This window comes from Falco biarmicus, chromosome Z, assembly GCF_023638135.1.
Source record: "Falco biarmicus isolate bFalBia1 chromosome Z, bFalBia1.pri, whole genome shotgun sequence".
NCBI lineage: Eukaryota > Metazoa > Chordata > Aves > Falconiformes > Falconidae > Falco > Falco biarmicus.
This window is the reverse complement of record NC_079311.1, coordinates 73,968,439-73,987,728: the sequence shown is the minus strand read 5'-3', so window position 1 is coordinate 73,987,728 and position 19,290 is coordinate 73,968,439. Positions and strand designations below refer to the sequence as shown.

Genomic DNA, 19,290 nt, shown 5'->3' with positions numbered 1-19,290 from the left:
GACAGACTGCTTGTTGACATCATTTCCTTGGCAAGGGCTTTAAACATTTTATCAGCCATTGCAGACACCTGAACTACATCATCACCCCTTACAAGAATCTGCTGGAGTCATTTGTCATCCCAAGCCATCGCCATCTGGATTGCAACCTCCCCGGGCTGCTCCCTTCTTGCCATTGACAGAGGCTTTACTGCACCATCAGCCAAAGGGCTTCTCAGCTATCCCTGACCCTGCAGGGTTAGAGCCCAGCAAGTGCTGGGCTGGGAAGCTCAGGCTTTTAAGTGTTAAAAAGTTTTCGCGTTCCCTTGGGTATCTTGCCCACACTCATCCTCTTGCTGGGCTACTGGGAATGGTTAGTTGGTTAGTTTGAAGTTTCTCAGAACACTCTCACCGCCTGCAGTAGATTAAAGTCCATCCTAGAGTAAGTCACCATGTTCCCACATCAGCTAAAGACAGGTCTCTCCTGGGAAATGGTGTTACATCTGTCAGCGACATGAATCCTTTGGGTTTGCTACGCAGTTTCAGCACCTGCCTCAAAAATTAAATGTATGTAGCTTTATAATCTCAACTAACACCTGAAACATTACAGCACCTAAGCAAACAGCATACTCTATTTTTAGGCACGTCCACTTGGTTTCAAACATTCACACTTAATGATTAAAACATAAAATGGTGTGAACTTATATTTCAGCTAAAGCCAGTCCTTTGCATTCCAGTTGTGAGTTTGCTGTATCTTTAAATACCCACGAAAAATGAAAAAAAAACCCAACCCCACACTTTCAGTGTAGGTGGGAAATGCTTTCGTACTGGTGCTCTCACCTACGGCTGGTGATAGCTGAGCACGGCCGAGACCTCCTGTAACACAACCTCACACCTATCTGTGCTGCCTTTGGGGACAGCTCATTTCCAACAGTGAGGACTCTGTTTCAAGATGACAGATTAAAACTTACTCATTACAACTTACCCATTACCAGACTCTCTCTACACCCAGCCCTCCACCGCACCCTTGGAAAATTCAATCCAAAAACAGAATAAAAGGACAGATTGCTATTCAAAATTAAGATTTACAGCTACCACAGCTGTGGCTATCACTTAAATCACAGCAAAGAAAGGCAAAACCTTAGAGTCAGTTGAAAAAATCTGTCAGCTAGGAGACTTAACCCCTGAAAGCTGTGACGGCGGTTGTTTTACTGCAAGGGGGAACATAACTGGCAGCACAATAATAAAAAAAAAAGTTACTGTAATTTCACTATTAGTTACATCAAAGCACTTCCTAAAACCTCAAGCAAAAGCAAGGCCAAGTTTTGCCAGCACTGTACAGCTGCAATTAAAAGACAGCCCTTGTCCCTAAGAGAGTTTACAACCCAAAACAGGCAAGAGAGAGGGAAGACATGTTTATCACAGTGCACATTAAAACTTCAAGGCAGTAGATAGCCCCAGGATTCATGTTAATGAAAGTTGGAAGCAAACACAACAGATAAAAAGACGTTAAGAACAGAAACATATTCTGAGGAAGGCCTTTACATGACTAAAGGTGTCTACATTAAGAACTAAAAATAGAGTTATTTATGTCTAAAACATGCATCATATGAGTTCCATAAAAGCCTTGATGAAACATTAATTACTGCTTAGGTTGCCAAAAAAAGTTGATGTAAAGCAGCTCAGCTTCAGTGGAGTACCTTGCTCACAGCAAGGTTTTCATTTTGGTACAGCAACTGGATGAGAATGTTTTTTTCCTCCATCACATTCAAAAAATAGTAAAATGCTTAAAGCCAGTACATCATTTCAAGCCTCATGTTTTGATTCCTGTAACATGCATTAGCCTTCCTCTTCTGCTTGGCAAGATAAGGAATATTTTCCATTAACCAAAACGGAAGGCAAAGCTGGCATTTACCAATGCTAATCGGTAAATACTGCTATAGAAAGGCTGTCAGCCTTTCCTACCTACAAAGCAAAATGCAAGTCAAACGCATTCACCATTTCCTGAGACAAGCCACCTTAAAAAAAATATAAAAGCAATATTGGGCCCAAACTAAGAAGAGAGTTGCTGATAAAATGAAACCAAGTGTCACACAGCTGCAGCAATACAAAAGCAAGTGCTGGCTGGCAAAGACCTGGCCAGTCTTTTTACGTACACACACATCTGTGTGCACCTGTGTACACACTCACGAGTCTGGAGAGGGTTGTGGTCTATGAAAGCTGGGCTCAGTTGGTCTGTAAGACAATAAAGCTGGTGAGACACACTGCTCTGGCAGCTCCAACCCACTGCAGAGTAACTTGGGTTAATAACACGGAGACAAGATCTTGAAGCCCCACTATAACCCAGATCTCCCCCGAAAACCTTGTGAGGCGTGGCATTAATGTCCCCTCACCTTCCCGCCTCTTTTCTTTTATTAGATGGTACACCTGCTTCAGAAGAACACCAGACACACTTTATGGGGGGCCACCAGATGCTGACCTGTTTCCATCCTGGAAAGGCATCCCACCACAGCCCCACGCTGCTGCGCCACCACCAGCCTGGGAGACCCAGCGTGCACCCTGCACTTTTCCCATGCCATGTTTTTCTCCCAATGGAAAAATGCCCAAACGGAGAGCCTCAGCCCCTCTACCCTGCTTCCCATTGCTATTAAAGCACTTTGCCCAATCTCCTTTACACAGCTCCCACCACTGACTGCTATATTTGGATCTGGATTTCAATCCCTTGCTCATCTGGATGCTTATACAGAAGCAAGAGGATTCAAGGGGGTTCAGGAGGTGTCTCATTTTTGCTTTTAATGATTGCTGTACAAGGACTTTTCAGACCATCCTGCTGGAGCCAGAGGAAGCAAAGGTAGCCAGTCTGCTCTGGTATACTTCATCTCCAGCCAAGCTTCTTCTGGTTTCACCAATGAAACCTCTGTCAGGCTGGCCAGACCTGGATCAGTCCAGGTCCCTTTTGATAGCTACACTCCCACCCCTCACACTCATAACCCTGGTCCTTGCAGCCTTAGTTCTGATCCCTGTCCATGCCAGCTGTACCTGACCACCTCTGGGCACTCCTAGGGGCTGCACAGCTAAGGAAGCGGTCCACAGGTCTCCCAAAAACACCACACCAAAAACAGAGGAACTGAGAACAAAAAGTGAGGGATTCTGTCCTACCAGTCAACACAATGAAACCACAAAATCTGTGTATTGTGAAGAAACCTCCTAGTTTCCTTTTCTTTATCATTTTTCAGCTGACTCCAGCAGCCCCTCCCCATACTCCTCTGTCATCAGTGTCCTTATAATTACCAGCCTACAAAACTCCACCCTGTCTCAGGTCACTGAATAAAAGTAGTAAACTTTTCTGTAGCTAAGCTCCCCAACCTTCCCAGGATGTGACGGATCATTACTCTGGCTCTGAGATTGCCTGGTCTTAAATCACTGCCCACAACTCCCGCTGCAGCCAGCCTGGGTCCTCTCCAAGGTCAGGTCTGGTTCCCAGCCCTTTGGGATCTTCCTGCCAGGTAGATACAGCCTTGCTGCTTTGAATCCCCATGTTTTAAAGGGCATTTCAGTTTATCCTAAAAATACTGCAGCACAACTTAGCCACCTGTAAACATTAAATGCCGCCTGCTAATTGACAGGTACAATATTTACTGAGGGTTACATCCCAGCAAGCAGCCGGGCAGATTTGTTTATACATAGCGCCAGCAATGCCAAGCGCACAGGAGAGACAGACCAAGATGCGGGAGATGAAAGCAAGCCTGAAGAAGGGGACTCACACATGCACACAAACCAGTAACACAGGAATCTCCTGGCAAGTTCACTTGACAAACAGTATTCGTCTCGCCTCTTGTTTCACGACTTCAGCATTGCTGTTATTAGTAGCATGCAGCGAGAAAACAGGAGAACAAACCTACGGTCATGGGAGAGGAGGTACCCAGAAAGCAAACAACACTGAAGACACATGGATGCCTCAAAAGCACTGCCAGCACAACACCCCCAAGGCATTGACCAGGAGCTGGCTGCCGGGTTCAGTACAGCAGAGGCTGAAGACATGCAGATATGACGCCATCTCTCCTCCCCTGTTCTGGTGATGACAGCATCAAAGTGACTTTCTACAAGGAGAAAAAAGCCTTTTTGCCTGGACTTCATAGTCCAATTTCAGTAATTTTCCAGTGTCCTGTGGTAGGGAAAAGGGAAGGAGCAGTGGGGAGGAGCAGAGGAGTGTGGAGGACCTGTGATGTCCTCCCGCAGCAGTGTCAGTCACCGAGCGGCTTCTGGAACTCTTTCCTCCAGCCTGCAGCCAACCTCTAGCCCGCGGCAGGCTGGCTCTCATCCTCTCCAAGCAAGCACAGTGCTTCCCAGAGGCCAACAGCCCTGGATATTCAGTTAGTCAAGGCGCGAAGGAGATGGTGAGTGCGGGCCGGGCAGTGGGGATGGAGCTGCTCTCCCTGCAGAGGGTGCGCTGGCAGGGCTCCCTGCTCAGGAGAAGACAGCTCATCCTGTGTCTACAAGAGGTTTGGCTCACACTTTGAAGCCTGGAAGGAGGCTGCAACTTCTGACACAACATCCTGGATGCTGTTTTCAAACGCCTCCTGACACGGCTGGATCTCACATGCCCAAGTGCCAGGTCACGCTTTGAAAACAGAGCTGGAAGTGAGATTTGAGGCTCCCAAGTGTCTTTATTCCATGCCTTTTAAAATTTTTATTTTTTTTAAGAGGACTCAATTTTGAAAATTTTATTCACTGTCACTGTTCAATACTTACTAAGAAACTGAATTAAGCCACTCGTTACTCTGATAGCAGTTACCCCACAGACGCTAAAGTGATGAAGTGCTGGGCTTCTGTAAGGCCCCCTTATCTTTAAAAAGCAAAGGATGAGCAAGGCATGCTATTCAGGCTCCAGCTATTCATATTTCTCCTCGCTCAAATGTCAGGAAAATGTAATTAATACTGACACACACTGAGGTCATATTTCTAAGCAAAATATTGGGGGAGTGAGGGGTGTAAAAGAGAGAGCGAGAGAAGCAATTTTACTAAACAGCTGTGCCTCCCAAAAGACTTCACAACAGATATACCACAACTGAACAGATTATAGCTCCTAAATTTGCAGTGACTCAACGAAGATTTTACATTTTACAAAGCCATCGTGTATGTGCTTTGCATTAAAAATGTATTTATTGCTCAAATTGAGATGTGTATGTTCTGAATTTAACAATTTATTTCTCAAACCAAAATTACTCAAAATATCAAGATAACAATAGCACAAGATTTCTCCAGATTAAGAGTTTGGTGGTTGTTTTTGTTGTTTTGTTGTGGTTTTTTTTTAAAAAAAAAATATATAGGCTTTTCACTTAAAACAAATTCTGATCATCTTCATTTATAACACGTGTTTAATTAGACATCTTCAGAACAGATTCAAGAAATTTTTATATGGACCAGACCTTTCAAAGTACTGAAGGATTGATTTATTTATTTAAAAACTGCTAATGTTTTCTTTCAGAAAGACTGCAATTAGGAGGTTTGCAAGAACAGTACATTAACATCCTCCCCTTCCTGTTGCACCATGACATCCAACGTGCCTCACTGATGGGAAGAGCAGGTTTTCTCAATTACACTTCTTCAAGACCAGCATTTCTTAAAATCAGTTTTAGCTCCTCCAAATACACTTTAAGCTAAATATAAGTTCACAACCACCCCACAGTAGTACTGCAGAGCACTAATTCCGGGACACATTTAAACCCTTGCTTTCCTCAACATAATGATGTCCACTTATACTGCTCTGTTACCAGCTTTGAAGTCTTAAAACCAAACCCAGCTGCTGCAGCAAGCCACAAGCCCAACAAAGGAGGGTTCATCTGTTTATACTATCAGTGTCTCTGGAAAGATTGGCAGACAGCTTTTCTGGTGTTAGATATATACTGAAACCTGATCAAGGCTCAGGTTAGTTTTCTCCATTCAGCAATGCTGCAATTCTAGTCAGGCAACAAACCCCAAGATCTCCATTAGGATGAAGAGACAAGCGATGAAACCCCCAATCCCACTGTCATCCCAAACATTAACAAATCATCCATCTCATCAACTTGGAGCAAAATTCACAATAACTTCCACGTGGCCCCCAAACACTGGCCAAACAAGTTTTGTAACACAAATAAATGCACTGTGGTTTGGTGCACTGAAAAGGAAAGCTTCAGATTCCAGTGTTACTGTGAGCTTTAAGGTGTCGTCAAGCTCAGAGCTAAACATGAAGCCCCGAAGGACAAAGCAACCATCTTCCACTGACACCTCCTGGCCTCGTGTCACAAGGTCATCAGCTGTCTCAACAAAAGAAATCCTGAGGCCAACCCTGACAGGTCAGAGATACAAGGGTCTTCCCCTCCATCACAGACAGAGCATGACAGAGGTTTTTCACCATTATTAAACTCTCTAATCCTCCCGCCACCCTGTTTTTGGCCCCATCACATTGCTTGGTTCCCCAACAGCGCAGGTTGTCACGCGGAGGCTCAGCCTGAGGGCAGAGCACTGAAACCAGGGAAACTGTTTGAGAAACTCCCTTAATTCACTTGCACGCCTGCTGCTTCCTTCTCTAGAAAAACCCAACGCAAACGTACCTGGGCAGACTGGTCACCAATGTCCGGCACACCACCATCTGACAGCCGGCACCGGTACTGCCCCGTGGTGCCCCGAAGCTGTTCCTCCCCATTGCTCTCTGCTTCGGAGGTCTCTGGCTGGGCAACCTCCACCTCCATGGGAGTGCAGTGCCCGTTGCCGTTCTCCGAGCCTGGCTTTTCTTTGCTGTCCTTGCCACCTGGTGTTCTGGTGATGACCCCAAACTTCCTGGTCCTTTTCCCATTTTGAGCTGCTCTGTCGCCAGGTTCGGGGCTGGGCTTGGCTTTGGGGTCGCAGCTGTTGCTGTTGTTGCCGTTGGAGGGAGGAAGAGGGGCTTTGCGCTTGATGCGGCGCAACATGATCAGGTAGACGAAGCCGCCATTCCAGCACTGCTCGGCCAGGTAACTGCAAGGAAAGGGATGCACAGGGATTACCGACTACTCTCCTCATGGTCCCTGCATCCCACCCAGGCACCCCAACACACTGCGCCCTGTGATGTTCATGCACTTTCTCAGGCAGCTTATTACCCGGTGCGTGGACATGTCATGACACTGAGGCATCAGCAAATGCTCTCTTCCTTCAGTAACAGAGGGAAGTAATACCAGGAATAACATGGGGAATAACAGCCCTACCAGCCACCCAGACCGATCCCACCACAGTGTAACACAACCGGTAAATGCCACCAAATGTGTTCCCAGATGTGCAGCCCAACCTCTGAACCTGCAGCCCAGCAACATGGAAAGGTGAAGCAAGCAAAGCAAAGCAGAGAATGTTTCCAGTGGGGCATTAAAATAAATAATTTTTTTTTTTAATTAAAAAAACAGGCAGGCTTCATTTGTGCAGCAGCCCATAGAGCATTTGCATCTGAAATGAGCCTCCTTAGTGAAACTAATCTTCTGCTTCGACGTGCATTCATGCTTTGAAGGCCTCAGGGAAAAAGAGAAAAAAAAAAGAAAAAAAAAATCAGCTACCGGCATAAGCAGGCATACCACCAATGGCCTCAGTATGGCAAAGCGTGGCACTATAAGCCATCCTGGCTCCTGTAAGAGGACATGGAAATAAGGCGGGCTTCCTTTACAGCAAGTGTATTCTAATCAAAGCAAGAGCCAAGTCATCTCACTGTACAAGGAGCAGCCAACTTGTTCTCATACCAGAGCAAAACATCGCCTCCTCTCCCAAAGTCTCTGGACATGCCTTGAAGGTATTAACATTTCTGCTTCAAGCACTCAGTGACCTTACAGAAACTGCACCCATTGATGCAAAAGGGGAATCTAACTTCATGCCTCTTTTGGGAAAGGATATACCTCAACCCAAATTCTTGAAATATTTGGGTTCTGAGCCAAGGGTGTAACCAACTGAGAGCACAAACAAGCTGGAATTTGTACTTCACAGGTTTGTATGTGCCCTTTCAGACTAATTCAGGCCCCAAAATATATTGCCTTTCTCACTAGTGAAAGCAGCAATAATGTCCCAGAACATCAAATAAGCTTCTGCTGCAGCTGCAATGAACCCTTCACTAATATGGAGCAGTTGCGGAGCCTACAGCTATCAGAGGAGATGAGAAACTAGGTGTGGAGTCGAACCATAGAAGATCCTAAGAGAAAATAACACAGCGCTTGCAGTTGAGAGAGGAGGAGCAACTCAGAAGTCTTCCACCAGTATTTTTTTCCTCCCTGATGCTTGTAGGCTGATTTTCCCCTTCCCTTTCTTAAAAGTTGTTTGGCCTTAAATACAACCCTTCAAACTCATTCCTGCACAGCGGTGACTTAATGGCAAAACAGGAAAAGCAGCTATGATAACCCCTGCGGCAAACTTCGGTACGGTGGAGTGAGGAAAGCACTCCCAACTACTCAAAGTAATCTGGACCAGCCTGGCAGCTGCTGGAAATAACACGATGGGTGCGTGCTTCTGTCCAGGGACATGAACTGATAGTTTCAGTCCACTTCTTCCCAAAGCTTAGATGTCCCCCACAGACAACCTCAGGATTCAAATCACTTATATTTAATTAGGAAGACCGATGCCCAAATGAACATGGTGACTACATAACCTTAAAAGCAGCCCTGGAGCAACAGAGGGGAAGGACAAGTATGCTGGCTGTGCTAAATTTCCCCAATGAATATAAACCGGACTCCAGCTCCCTGGACAGACCACTCAGCAGTTTTCACCAGGCAAGCCTTCTGTGTGGGTGTGCATGTCTTTTTTTAAACATTAAGGATATTTAAATAAAGACCTTAAACCATCTTTTTCAAAACAGCTAAAAACAGCCAGCCAGCGAGCCCTGCTGGTTGTAAAACCTCTGCAGCCAAGGTCAGCCGTCTGGGTGGCCACGAGGTGACACCTGGCTCAGGGAGGGAGCCAGGGCTGGCAGAACCTGAAGGATTAGCCTACAAAAAATTCCAGAACTAAGATTGAAGTATCCTTGATTATCAAGTTAAAAGAAAAAAATCTTTTAATCAACAGAAAAGGGTCAGTTTTGTTCCAGAAACAATATGGGCTGCCTGTTTTTCACATTTATCTTTCAACTCAAATTTCAAGGCAGCCAGTAAAGTTGATTAAAATTCATTACTTTTGCTTGCAGCAATACCACTGCACTCTGATCCATCACACATAAGCCTGATAGCATTGCTTCTCCTGGCACACAAAAAAGAGAAAAGCAGCTCCTCTTCCCATAGTCCTGTGGCTTACATGGGTGCTGCCCACCCTGTTTTTATGCAGAGTCAGTTCTGCCCGACTTGTTTTCATGCAGGTTCAGGTATGGGTTTTTTTAAGAAAAAACACCAATCTCTATCTCTGAACTAATCACAAAAACGATGTATTTTTGAATGCCAGTAACCAAGCGCATGCATTAATCAACTACTTGATTTAGGAAATAAGGTGAACGAGAGGGAACTTTGCGTATCTCCAAATAAAGTAATTTTATAAAGGCAAAAATAATTTACCTTTTCGCCTCCACTCGTGGCACTTTTATTCTGTTTGTAAAGTGTGAAACTATCAAAAGGGAAGAAAGAAAGGAGTGTTTTTTTCTACCCACTGTTCACAGACAACCATCCCTACAGTCTGGAGCAGGATTACAGTAAGCTGTAATAGATGCAGCTGCGCTGAAGTCAGCGGAGCCGTGCTGATTTACTCCATATGTCAAGATGGCCTGTATGTTCCAGGCATGCAGCCTGTAGTACCTCACGGGTTTATGTCTTCTTGAGTAGTTCTCGGCAGTTCAAAGCACACAATAAGTTTTCAGGAAAAAAAAAAAAGTTTTCTCTGGGTCAGTGAGCAATTACCTTAGCACAGGACCAAATGACTACATACACCAGATGATGTCAGGTATTTCCAGACAGGGTAAAACCAGCTGGTACCAGTGATACAGTAAGTGGCATCATTATCTCAGAATTTGTTTCAAACCAAAGACCAGGCACCCTGTGCTGGAAAGCCAGCCCTAGTATAACACCAAGCATATGACAAGATAGGAAACTAACATACCAAAAATTTGTGCTCATTTGCTGTATTGTTCTCCCAAGACAGGGCCGTTAACCAAAGGAGCATGAGCCACCTTTAATTTCTGCTAAGTACATGAAGTCTACATAGCTGGCTTCCTTTTCCTTTGCCATTTCTTCCCCTGCTTAAGAAAGAATAAAAAAAACGCAAAAACCCAGGGAAGCACAGCAAGGTCTCAACACTGGACAAAAGACAGGAAAGGTTGTATTAAACAAGTTAGAACCTTCAGAATTTTAATCACTATCAATCCAGGAGCGTCCCACGTCAGGGAGTAACATGATGGAGTCAATAAAATGTAATTATAGAGCCTCTAGACTGCATAAAACTGCAAAAGCTAGACAGGACCCCAAATCTCACTTCTCAAGGGGGTTTAATGTGCGCAGTGTAGACAAGCCTTTTTTTAGATTTGGTCCCTGTAGAGCACTCATAGAGGTTTTAGCAATCAATACACCAACTGTGTGTGTCAGGCAGGGCAGGATCAGAGCTGATGAGCATACACACAGCTCTCAGCACAGATGTGGGGAATCAGCTGCAACCTTCAAGTTGTTGCTCAGTTTGAACACTGTCTTCAGCTTGGATGGAGAAGGTGCATGGAACAAAAATATCCCTAATGCAGCTTTGATTGATCCAGATTTATTGAAAACTGAGACTCTAAAACTAACTGTTCCCCATTTTAGTTTGTGAGGGATGGAGCAGGATTTGGTGAAAGCCCTGGATCTTGTATACCAGCTAAGAAACCTTGGACAGCTACTTCTAAGGCCACAGAACAACACATAACACATCTATTATCACTGATTTTAAGAACGCAAAAGATTTTATGAGCTCATCATCCATCTGTGGTATTACTTAGCAAATAAAAATATTTTACCAGCAAAAGACCCTTTCACCCTTTCTGTATTTGCCAGTCTTTGCAAGGTAGTGTCAAGTCTCCTTGGCACAGCTAGGGGTCCCCTCAGACGCTGCCGTGTCACCTCACCAAGCAGGGTCTGAAATACCACTGAAACACCAGTTTGGAAACATTTCCCACGAGCACACTCAGAAGGAAGGACCACCCGGCTGCTCCTGATGTTTTGATCTCACCCTGGCACCAGTTCCGATAAAACCCCAGCCTGTATAAAACATCAGCCTTAACCAGTGGGGCAGACTTGCTCTTCTCTGTAGGAGAGAAATAATAAAAATGTTAATAATCCTGAAAAATAGGGGGAAATTATTTTACAGTTGAAACAGAGCTGGGAAGTTACATCTCACAAAGCTGAACCACAGGCTGGAAAACACAACCAGCAGCTGGTATCAAGGGGCATTTAATACTTTTTGTATCAGAGCTGTAGAGATGGATGCGTCCACTTCCTTTGGAAATTCTTTTGAGTTACAAAGCCAAATCCCCTTTCCCCTCTACACTGCTGAACTGATTGCTGTGATCATAAAAACTGATAAACTCACTGAGTTTATTCCAAGTTCCTTGGCATTGTGTGAGAAGTTGTCTGAATCTGAAACGGTGTCTTAGAGTAAGCCAGTCATTTTTTCATTTTTATATATATACATATATATGTATGTATGTGTGTCCGCATATATAAATATAAAGTTTACAGACTTGACAAGAGCATGCTGTGACAAGCTCTCTGTCATATCCCATCTTACTTGAACAAATGCAGACAGCCACACTGAGTTACAGAAAAACCAAAGCAGACCCAGCAGCCATAAGAAAGCATCTGGATCCACTTTAGGACCAGAAATATTGAAGAAGTATGTTTATTTTACACTAATAATACTATTTAACATTTCTCCAGAACCTTTCATCCTGATAGACCAGAAAGTGTTTTGGAAATGATACACACAGAGCATCACTGACATCTCACCAGCCAACCCATCATGCAGCTCACCAGGGCATGCAGGAGAATCCTCAGCTGAGACGAATGCATTCAAAGCCCCCGCCTAGCTCCCCCAGGATGTGTAATGCCCTTAGCAGGACAGACAGACTGCTAATTTTTATGCTTTTCTCTGAAAGCCTCTGGCATGGTAAAACATCTTGAAACCCAATCTTCTTTAGGCTGGAAATACGAAGGGCAGTGCAGATTCTAGCAGAACTGAAGCCTCCGGCCCCAAGGGGGATTTTAAAAGCTGAACTTAACAAACCGTCTCTCCATGACAGCGGCAAACGAGCTAACTTGCTTTTCAGGTAAAGCAGGGCAAATTAATGACTAACAGATAGTGACTGATGGAAGGGCACGTGGCTCCTCATGAAACACTCACCTCACTGCCCTCACCATGCAAGAATGATCAGCTCACAGAACAGATTTTGGCAACCACCGGGAGGTAATTCTCACATATTGCCGTGTCTCTAGGTAGGAGCCGACTCTGCCTTGATGCATGCAGCCAGAGGAAAACACCGAGCTATGAAGTCTCGAGCAAACCTTGCTGCTGCTGAGCTTGCAGGATGTTTTACCTCCTTGGGTTGTTTTACCTCCACCTCTCTGGAGGACTAAGCTCTCCAACCACAATTTATCTCAGCAGAAAGCAATGGCATTAGTTAACCCAGCTGCTACTTCAACATACTCTTGCAGGTGCAGAGCTACAGCACACCAGAATGACTTCGATCCAGCACCTCATCACCAACAAGCCCTTTCCTGCCCTGAGCTCTGCTGGTATTGGCACACGCAAGGGATGCAATGTTCTCTGCCTGCCTTTTAATAAACAGGAGAGGCAGAAAGGGCAAAGGAGAAGTCAGTCATGGAGGTGAGAGACTAGTAACACCCAGGGAAGTGCATTCAAACAGCCCAGGGTATGCTAGAGGGCTCCCACCTCCCTCTCCAGGAGGATGAATAACCCTCAGCCCTCGGCTTGTGGCCAAGGTTAAGCAGCACCTCCCTGAGCCCCACAGAGGCTGTGGCTCTCTACACCATACTGGGTTTTTCTCATTGAAGGCTCATTCCAAATCGGTGGCTTTCTGGAGAAAAAAACTCTGAATCCAGGGTGGGGGTTATTCTGTCTATGGCGTATTTTTTACTATTAAATTTATAGCAAGGAATGCAACTAGACCTACTGAAATCTTGAAGGAAAAATTAATTTGGAAGTTAAATTTCAAGGTATATTTCTGTGGCCTTTTCTAAACCAGTACAAGCATGTTTGGTGCTGATTACAGCACTGGGGTGAGCACAGATAGTGCAGTGCTCAAAGCTACAGTTTTAATCCAGTGATGCTCGAGCTGCTTGCAGGCTGGCTGCTGTCAGCCTGTAAAACACAACACCACACCAACTTCTTGAGAAGCAACAGTAGCAGCAAGCACAAGTAGGGCAAAGTCTGACCTGTTCACCAGAGAAACCAAACCATTAAGAATTTGATGTTCAAACAGGAACAAATGCTCCAGCACCCAAGTCTGCAAGACCCCCAGGGCAAACACGCTTCTGGCAAGGCTGGCAGGAGGCCCCGGGCAAGACCTCTTTGTCCACTGTGAAATCCTGAACTGTCAGGAAAGCTGAAAAGTGAGTGGAAGAAGGATTGCTCCTGTGTTTTCATGGGCTCACTGCCTGCTTGCAGCTTTTGCTGGAAGATGGGATTCAGCTCAGCGTTGCGACATAGGACCATGACTAAAGTCTGATGAGACACTTCACTCTACCTGGTATCAATGCAATGATGTGGCTTTGAATTTGGAAGAATTGAATTCCTTTTCCCTTGTTGTGCTACAAATCGCTTACAGCACCCCAGGCAAGTCTTTCCATGAAAAAAACCCAAGGCCAACAGCATGTCTTATCCCACAGAGTTTCTGCAGGGTCTAAGGTGGTGAAGCCACTGGCTTCAAGTATTAGTTTCACAAAGATCTTACATATGGGATTGGCCAAGACCAACGACCACCACAGCTTTCCTCCCACCCTTTATCCTGCTCAGGTGCTGGTACAGTCATTTGAGCAAGAGTACAAACAAACCCAATACAGGAACCAATGCAGCTTTACATTAACCCAGCCAAAGTGAACTTTCAGAAAGTCAGACCTCAAGATGGGGAGTTTAAACCTAGCCTAGCGCTCTGACGTGGTCACAGCAGCACAGAGGCAGGGGCAGGAGAAGAACAGGCTGGCAGTGGCAGGGGACCATGCTTCTGCTCCCACCAGCAGCACCCAAGCTCCTACCCATGTACAGCAGAGACACACGCATGGCTGCAGCCCGAGGGAAGGGAGCTGCACACATGTTACAGACAGAAATGCTGGCTGGTTTCGGTGGAATGGCATTTGTACCTCCAGTTCCTAAAACTGAAAGGACAGGCATCCTCACCACAGATAATGCAGCTCAGCTGAATTGCATCCCCGTCACAGGTGTGGAAAGAAGACAGGCTAGATCACTGCAATTGTGCTGGCACAGCACAAAACCCACACTTCTGCCCTGCATGCTGCAGAGACAGCTCAGAAGCACTTCCAGGGGTTTGGGAGAGACAAGCAGGGCAGGGACCCCAAAACACCCTGCCCATGGATGAAGGATGGCCTCACTAAGCCCTCTCCTCTCACAGAACAAACATCTGAAGAGGATGACTTGAGGAGCTGCACAGCTTTTCCACACCTAAAGGAACCCCCTGAGCTGTGACAGACATCCTAGACATAACATTATGCAACTGTAGTCAGCATAAAATCCTCTGGGATTTGCTGATTTACTGATTGTGCTAGTAAAACAGAGCAGTGAAGTTGCTTCCAGAATGCAAAAATTTTGGACTCAAGCTTTGCAATGCACCCAATCTGACTAAGCAGACAACTCCCACAGCTGCATATAAAAGTCTCAACAGACAAACATGGTGCTTTTTGGGTTTGGGTCCGAGAGGGTCACCCGAGATGGGTACTAAGGAGACAAATTCTATTTGTTCCTTGGTTAGTAGCACACTGTGTAAGCAGAAGTGGTGTAATCCAGTCAAACAATCACGGCATTGAATGCTCCAATTTGTTAGTCCAGAGCTCTGCTGCAAACAGACATTTAGCTGGACACATGAACACACTCACAAATATTATTTCCAGTTACAAGAAAACAGAGTAATTTAAAATGGCTAGTTGTCAGTTTAGAAATTACAAATACTAGCTTTCTGCCTTTGCTGCAACAGGCTAAAATGACATCCAGTTACAACTGGGCACTAGCATCTGCAATTATTCCTTGATCCATGCTGTGATGCTGCTGCTCTGATGTGGTCTCTCCTCCCACAACTGTTTCCTGCTCTCCTGAAGACATTCACGCTCCTGAAGCTCCACGCAAGAAAAGCACAAGCTTTTCGTATGGTGTCCTGTGCAACTGTTCTTCATTCCAAATTGCTCTCTTCTTGAGGACTTGGGAGACAGCTTGAATTTTACATCTCATCTACACTTTTGCCAAAAGCAGGATCAATTTGTCATCCTCTTGGAGCCCTGAGGTGGATGTGCCCTCCCTGGAGGACAGGGCAAGGCTAGACACACTCAGCTGCTTCACGGCTCCTGGCAATGCAGCTGCAGCACAGGGGTGAATGAGTACAGTCACAGCCCTAAAGCCACATCCATATCCAAACACCACCATTGTCAACCATGGAGAAACGCTCCCCTTAAACCCCAATCATGACATTTTGGAAAATATATTTTGTAAAAATGGAGTATCTGCCCTTCTCAAGCAAGGCTTTACTGGACTCTTAACGTAGTGTGGGGCAGTTCCTCTACAGCCTTGTTACTGCAGGATGGATGGAGGGGAAAAATATGCCCAAAACCTGCAAATGAAGGGGGATGTTCAATCTGTAGGGAGCCTGCTAGCCACTGTTCCTCCAAACACTCCCATGATCAAGGGCTGCCATTAACAGGGTATAGTGTACCACTTCAGCACAAATCAAGAGCACACTTTTGAAGTTAATTTCTTTTTCCCTATCACTGTACTTTGGTTTGCATGCCCAGGCAGTCTCCAAGCTCCCACCAGGTTCTTCTCAGATCAAATTCAAGTGGCAGATGTGAGCCAGGACCACACTCAATGCAGTTCTGTTGCTGTGCCACATGCTTCAGCTCCCTGTCCGTCAGCATTTGGTTCATGGAACCACAGTAGAACTAATCCGAAGTAACCCCAAAAACAGCCATAGAGTGGTGGTCAGGTCTCAGCTCAACAGTTCCATCCAACAGATCCCCTCCCCTTTGGGCTACACTACTGCCTAACGCAGACGTGGGGTAATTGCTCCATGCCCCTCATGAGAATATTCTCCAACATATTCATCTGAAGGAAGTTTGCAAAGACTGGGACACGTATTAGGTCCACGCATTATTTTCTGCCTCACAAGAAGTGCAAGAACCCAGGCCAGAGAAGACTTGCCTGGGGGCATGCCCAGCACAAACACACTGGAATACAAATAAATTCCTGTTTACTTTTTGCAGTAGTTGCTCTAAGTTACAAAGCACCTCTCAAAGTGTCTTCAGTACTGTTGTTAATTGCAGAGACACAGCTTGTTATCATTAGTTCAGATGTTTCGCCTTTTTAAAAACAATACTTCTGAATTAGACAACACATCTCAGAAGTGCAAATGAAGACGCACTGGAACTTTGACTTTCAAACTGAGACAATATGACAAAATAAAGATTTTACTACATTACAGATTGATTTGCAGTGCTGTTTGAAAATCTTCAGACTTGCACGGCTGCAACTTTTCTTCTCCACACTGTTTCTCCCAAGGTGTAACACTCACTCCATACCAGGAAGCCCAAACAAGTTCACATTTGCAAATCATGAAATAAATCACCCAACTGGAAAGCAAACGTCTCACATGAAGAAACAAGGAAGGGGACAAAACCATCCACATGTGACCCACGTACAAAGTATATACAGTGTGTAATGCTTCTCCCACTTCACCTTGAGTGCCCAAATCTCGTCACTGTGTTTCACACATCACCACCCTATTTCCAGGGATCTCCATCTTTTTTGCAGGCTATTTTAGGATCACCCCTCTAAAACAACATTTTCTAAGCATCCAGCTCGCATCCCTCCCTCCTCCTCCCTGCAAAACTTTTATCTAATTCTGCCCCCAGTTTCCTATCACACCAGACAGCAGTGACAGCCGGGAGTAGATTTAACCTGAGAGAAACGATTGGTACTCAAAATTGAGTAAGAAGTTCAGCACGGGAGATATTCTTTTATCAACCATAATCCAGGATTTTTGCACAGATGTGGCATGCAGGGAGGGTGCCACAAAAAATCCCACAGATGAATATAATGACCCCTTGGTGCAAAGCTTGCTGGTGTGAAGTCTGTGAGCCCATGGGGGCTGGACCTTGCCCCCTGCCAGCATCAGTACAGCAGCACAGGGTAGTGGCAGTAGCGTGGCCAGGCTATCCCTGGGCAGTGAGGTCACCCCTTTGGATAAAACTTCCTATTTCTCCCTATGCAGAAATCATCACAAATGGCCAAAAGGGAGGAGAAAAAAAACCCCACCAAAACACATCCCAATGAAAGAGCTCTTATTCCAGCAGCAAAGTTTTACGATGGTATTTCAAATGAGGGGGGGAATGTATCTCTGCAAGATTGTTTTGGCAAACCACATTCTTTAGGTTTTAACATTAGTTGTAATTCCCAAAGTACCTCTTTCCACCGAGAAGAGAAGGTTTTGGATGTCTGCGAGCAATGAAAATGAGAGCCAGAAAATTTAATCAAGTCTATTTTACAACAGCAAGTGGTATGCTGGGTTAGAATAGACTTATTTCCAATGCTTTTGCAAGCTTACTTGAGCTCCGGAGAGGAGCCCTATTAACAGAGAGAGGCCAGGCTTCAAACAAACCCGCAACTGCTGGGGGGCAGATAGGAGAGGAACAAATTCACAGCACTCGGATTTATTTGAGGGGGCTAATTTTAGCAGCAAGGGCTACTTGCCTTCAAAAGACCACTTGGTTTTGAGTATTTTCCAGGATTCTTCCTAACGCTGAAAACGGTAGCTGCTTCATCAGCTGCTCCCTCCTTACCAAGTGGGAGCAACGCCTGCCATTCAGCATCCTCAGATCTTGTGATCTGACCATGAAGTTCACAAAGACAGAAACATGTATTTGAGATGAGAAATTCAGCTCTCTACTCACAGCAAAAAAGAAACCCGAGCCCTCCGCTGGAGCAGGGGAAAAGTCTGAAAATGTGGTCTGACAACACTGCAAAAAACCTTAATAAAGGGGAAAAAAAAGAGCCTAAATTCATACAGACACACCCCCACGCATGTTACTTTTTGTGACTTTAGGATGGATTTCAGGCTGCAGGAGGCCCAGGGAAGGGAAAAGGATCGGTTTTTCCATAGGGATGTTCGTTGCGGTGAGGCCCCCACGACGCCCCATGCAACGTCGCGACCCATCGCCACGCTGGGGGGCTGCACAGGACCAAGCCCACCTGCCCAGCCAGGCCCTCAGTGCTTCATTTCACTTGCAGACACTCTGGAAAAGGACATTTTTGCCTTTTGAGGATCGTCGCCTGCGGGGACAGGAGGTTTATTTAGCTATTTAACTTCGCTACTTTGTTCTTGGCCGTGACGACAGGCTGCGCGTACAGTAAATCCCGGGGATGAACTGCTTTCGGCTCTGACTATGGGCTTGCTGAACCATGCTTCCCCTGCGTGCTGCGACAGGTTTCCAACCGTAAAAACCCCACACAAAGCACCGTCTCTTGCTCAACAGTTTCCGTCAGTCACACCAAACCCTTCCTCCCCCACTGCCTAACGACACCTTTGATATTCCTGACATCTGGCCAGAATAAAGGCCTTGCCCTCCCTAAACCAAGCAAACCATACCAACACTCATTCACTTTTACAATCCCCCATGAGCACAAACATTTCCCACCCCAGCTCCCCAGCGATGGGGCTGGGGTTATTTTTGCCCGGGCAAGTGCACTGCTTTGGATTCAAACACTTCACTCACGGATGCTCAGGATTCCTAGGTGGAGGCAGATCACCAGCAAAATAAAAGCAACTACCAACTTGCTGAGGCTGGCACCAACCCGGGCGGAGAAAACCACCCCTACCCAGGTGACAACCACCCCCAGGATGACACCCCCCCCAACACCGCATGCCCCCAAGCTGCATTGCCCAAGCAAATTAGGAACTACAGCCAGGAGTCTGCAGCAAAACAGTCTGCAAGGATGGGAGTTGGGCAATGCCAGATATACACGGGCCTGTCTGCAGCACGTCTGCCTCTTTCCTTGGATGCTGACATTATAAACCAGCTTCTAATTACATCCTCACTTTCTGTTTTTACCACAGATAGTTTGGACAAGGCCAAAAGGGAGAAG

The 19,290-nt window shown here is 45.7% G+C and overlaps 1 protein-coding gene across 3 annotated transcripts in view; it reads right to left on the bottom strand.

Moving 5' to 3' along the window:
- The window catches only part of PDZD2 (PDZ domain containing 2), a 204,875-nt gene that overhangs the window by 61,964 nt on the left and 123,621 nt on the right, over positions 1 to 19,290 (bottom strand). For all 3 annotated transcript variants that reach the window (XM_056324674.1, XM_056324675.1, XM_056324676.1), the window contains exon 3: positions 6,573 to 6,975. In XM_056324674.1, coding sequence (XP_056180649.1) covers positions 6,573 to 6,975 — 403 coding nt within the window. The remainder of the gene's footprint in view (positions 1 to 6,572; positions 6,976 to 19,290) is intronic.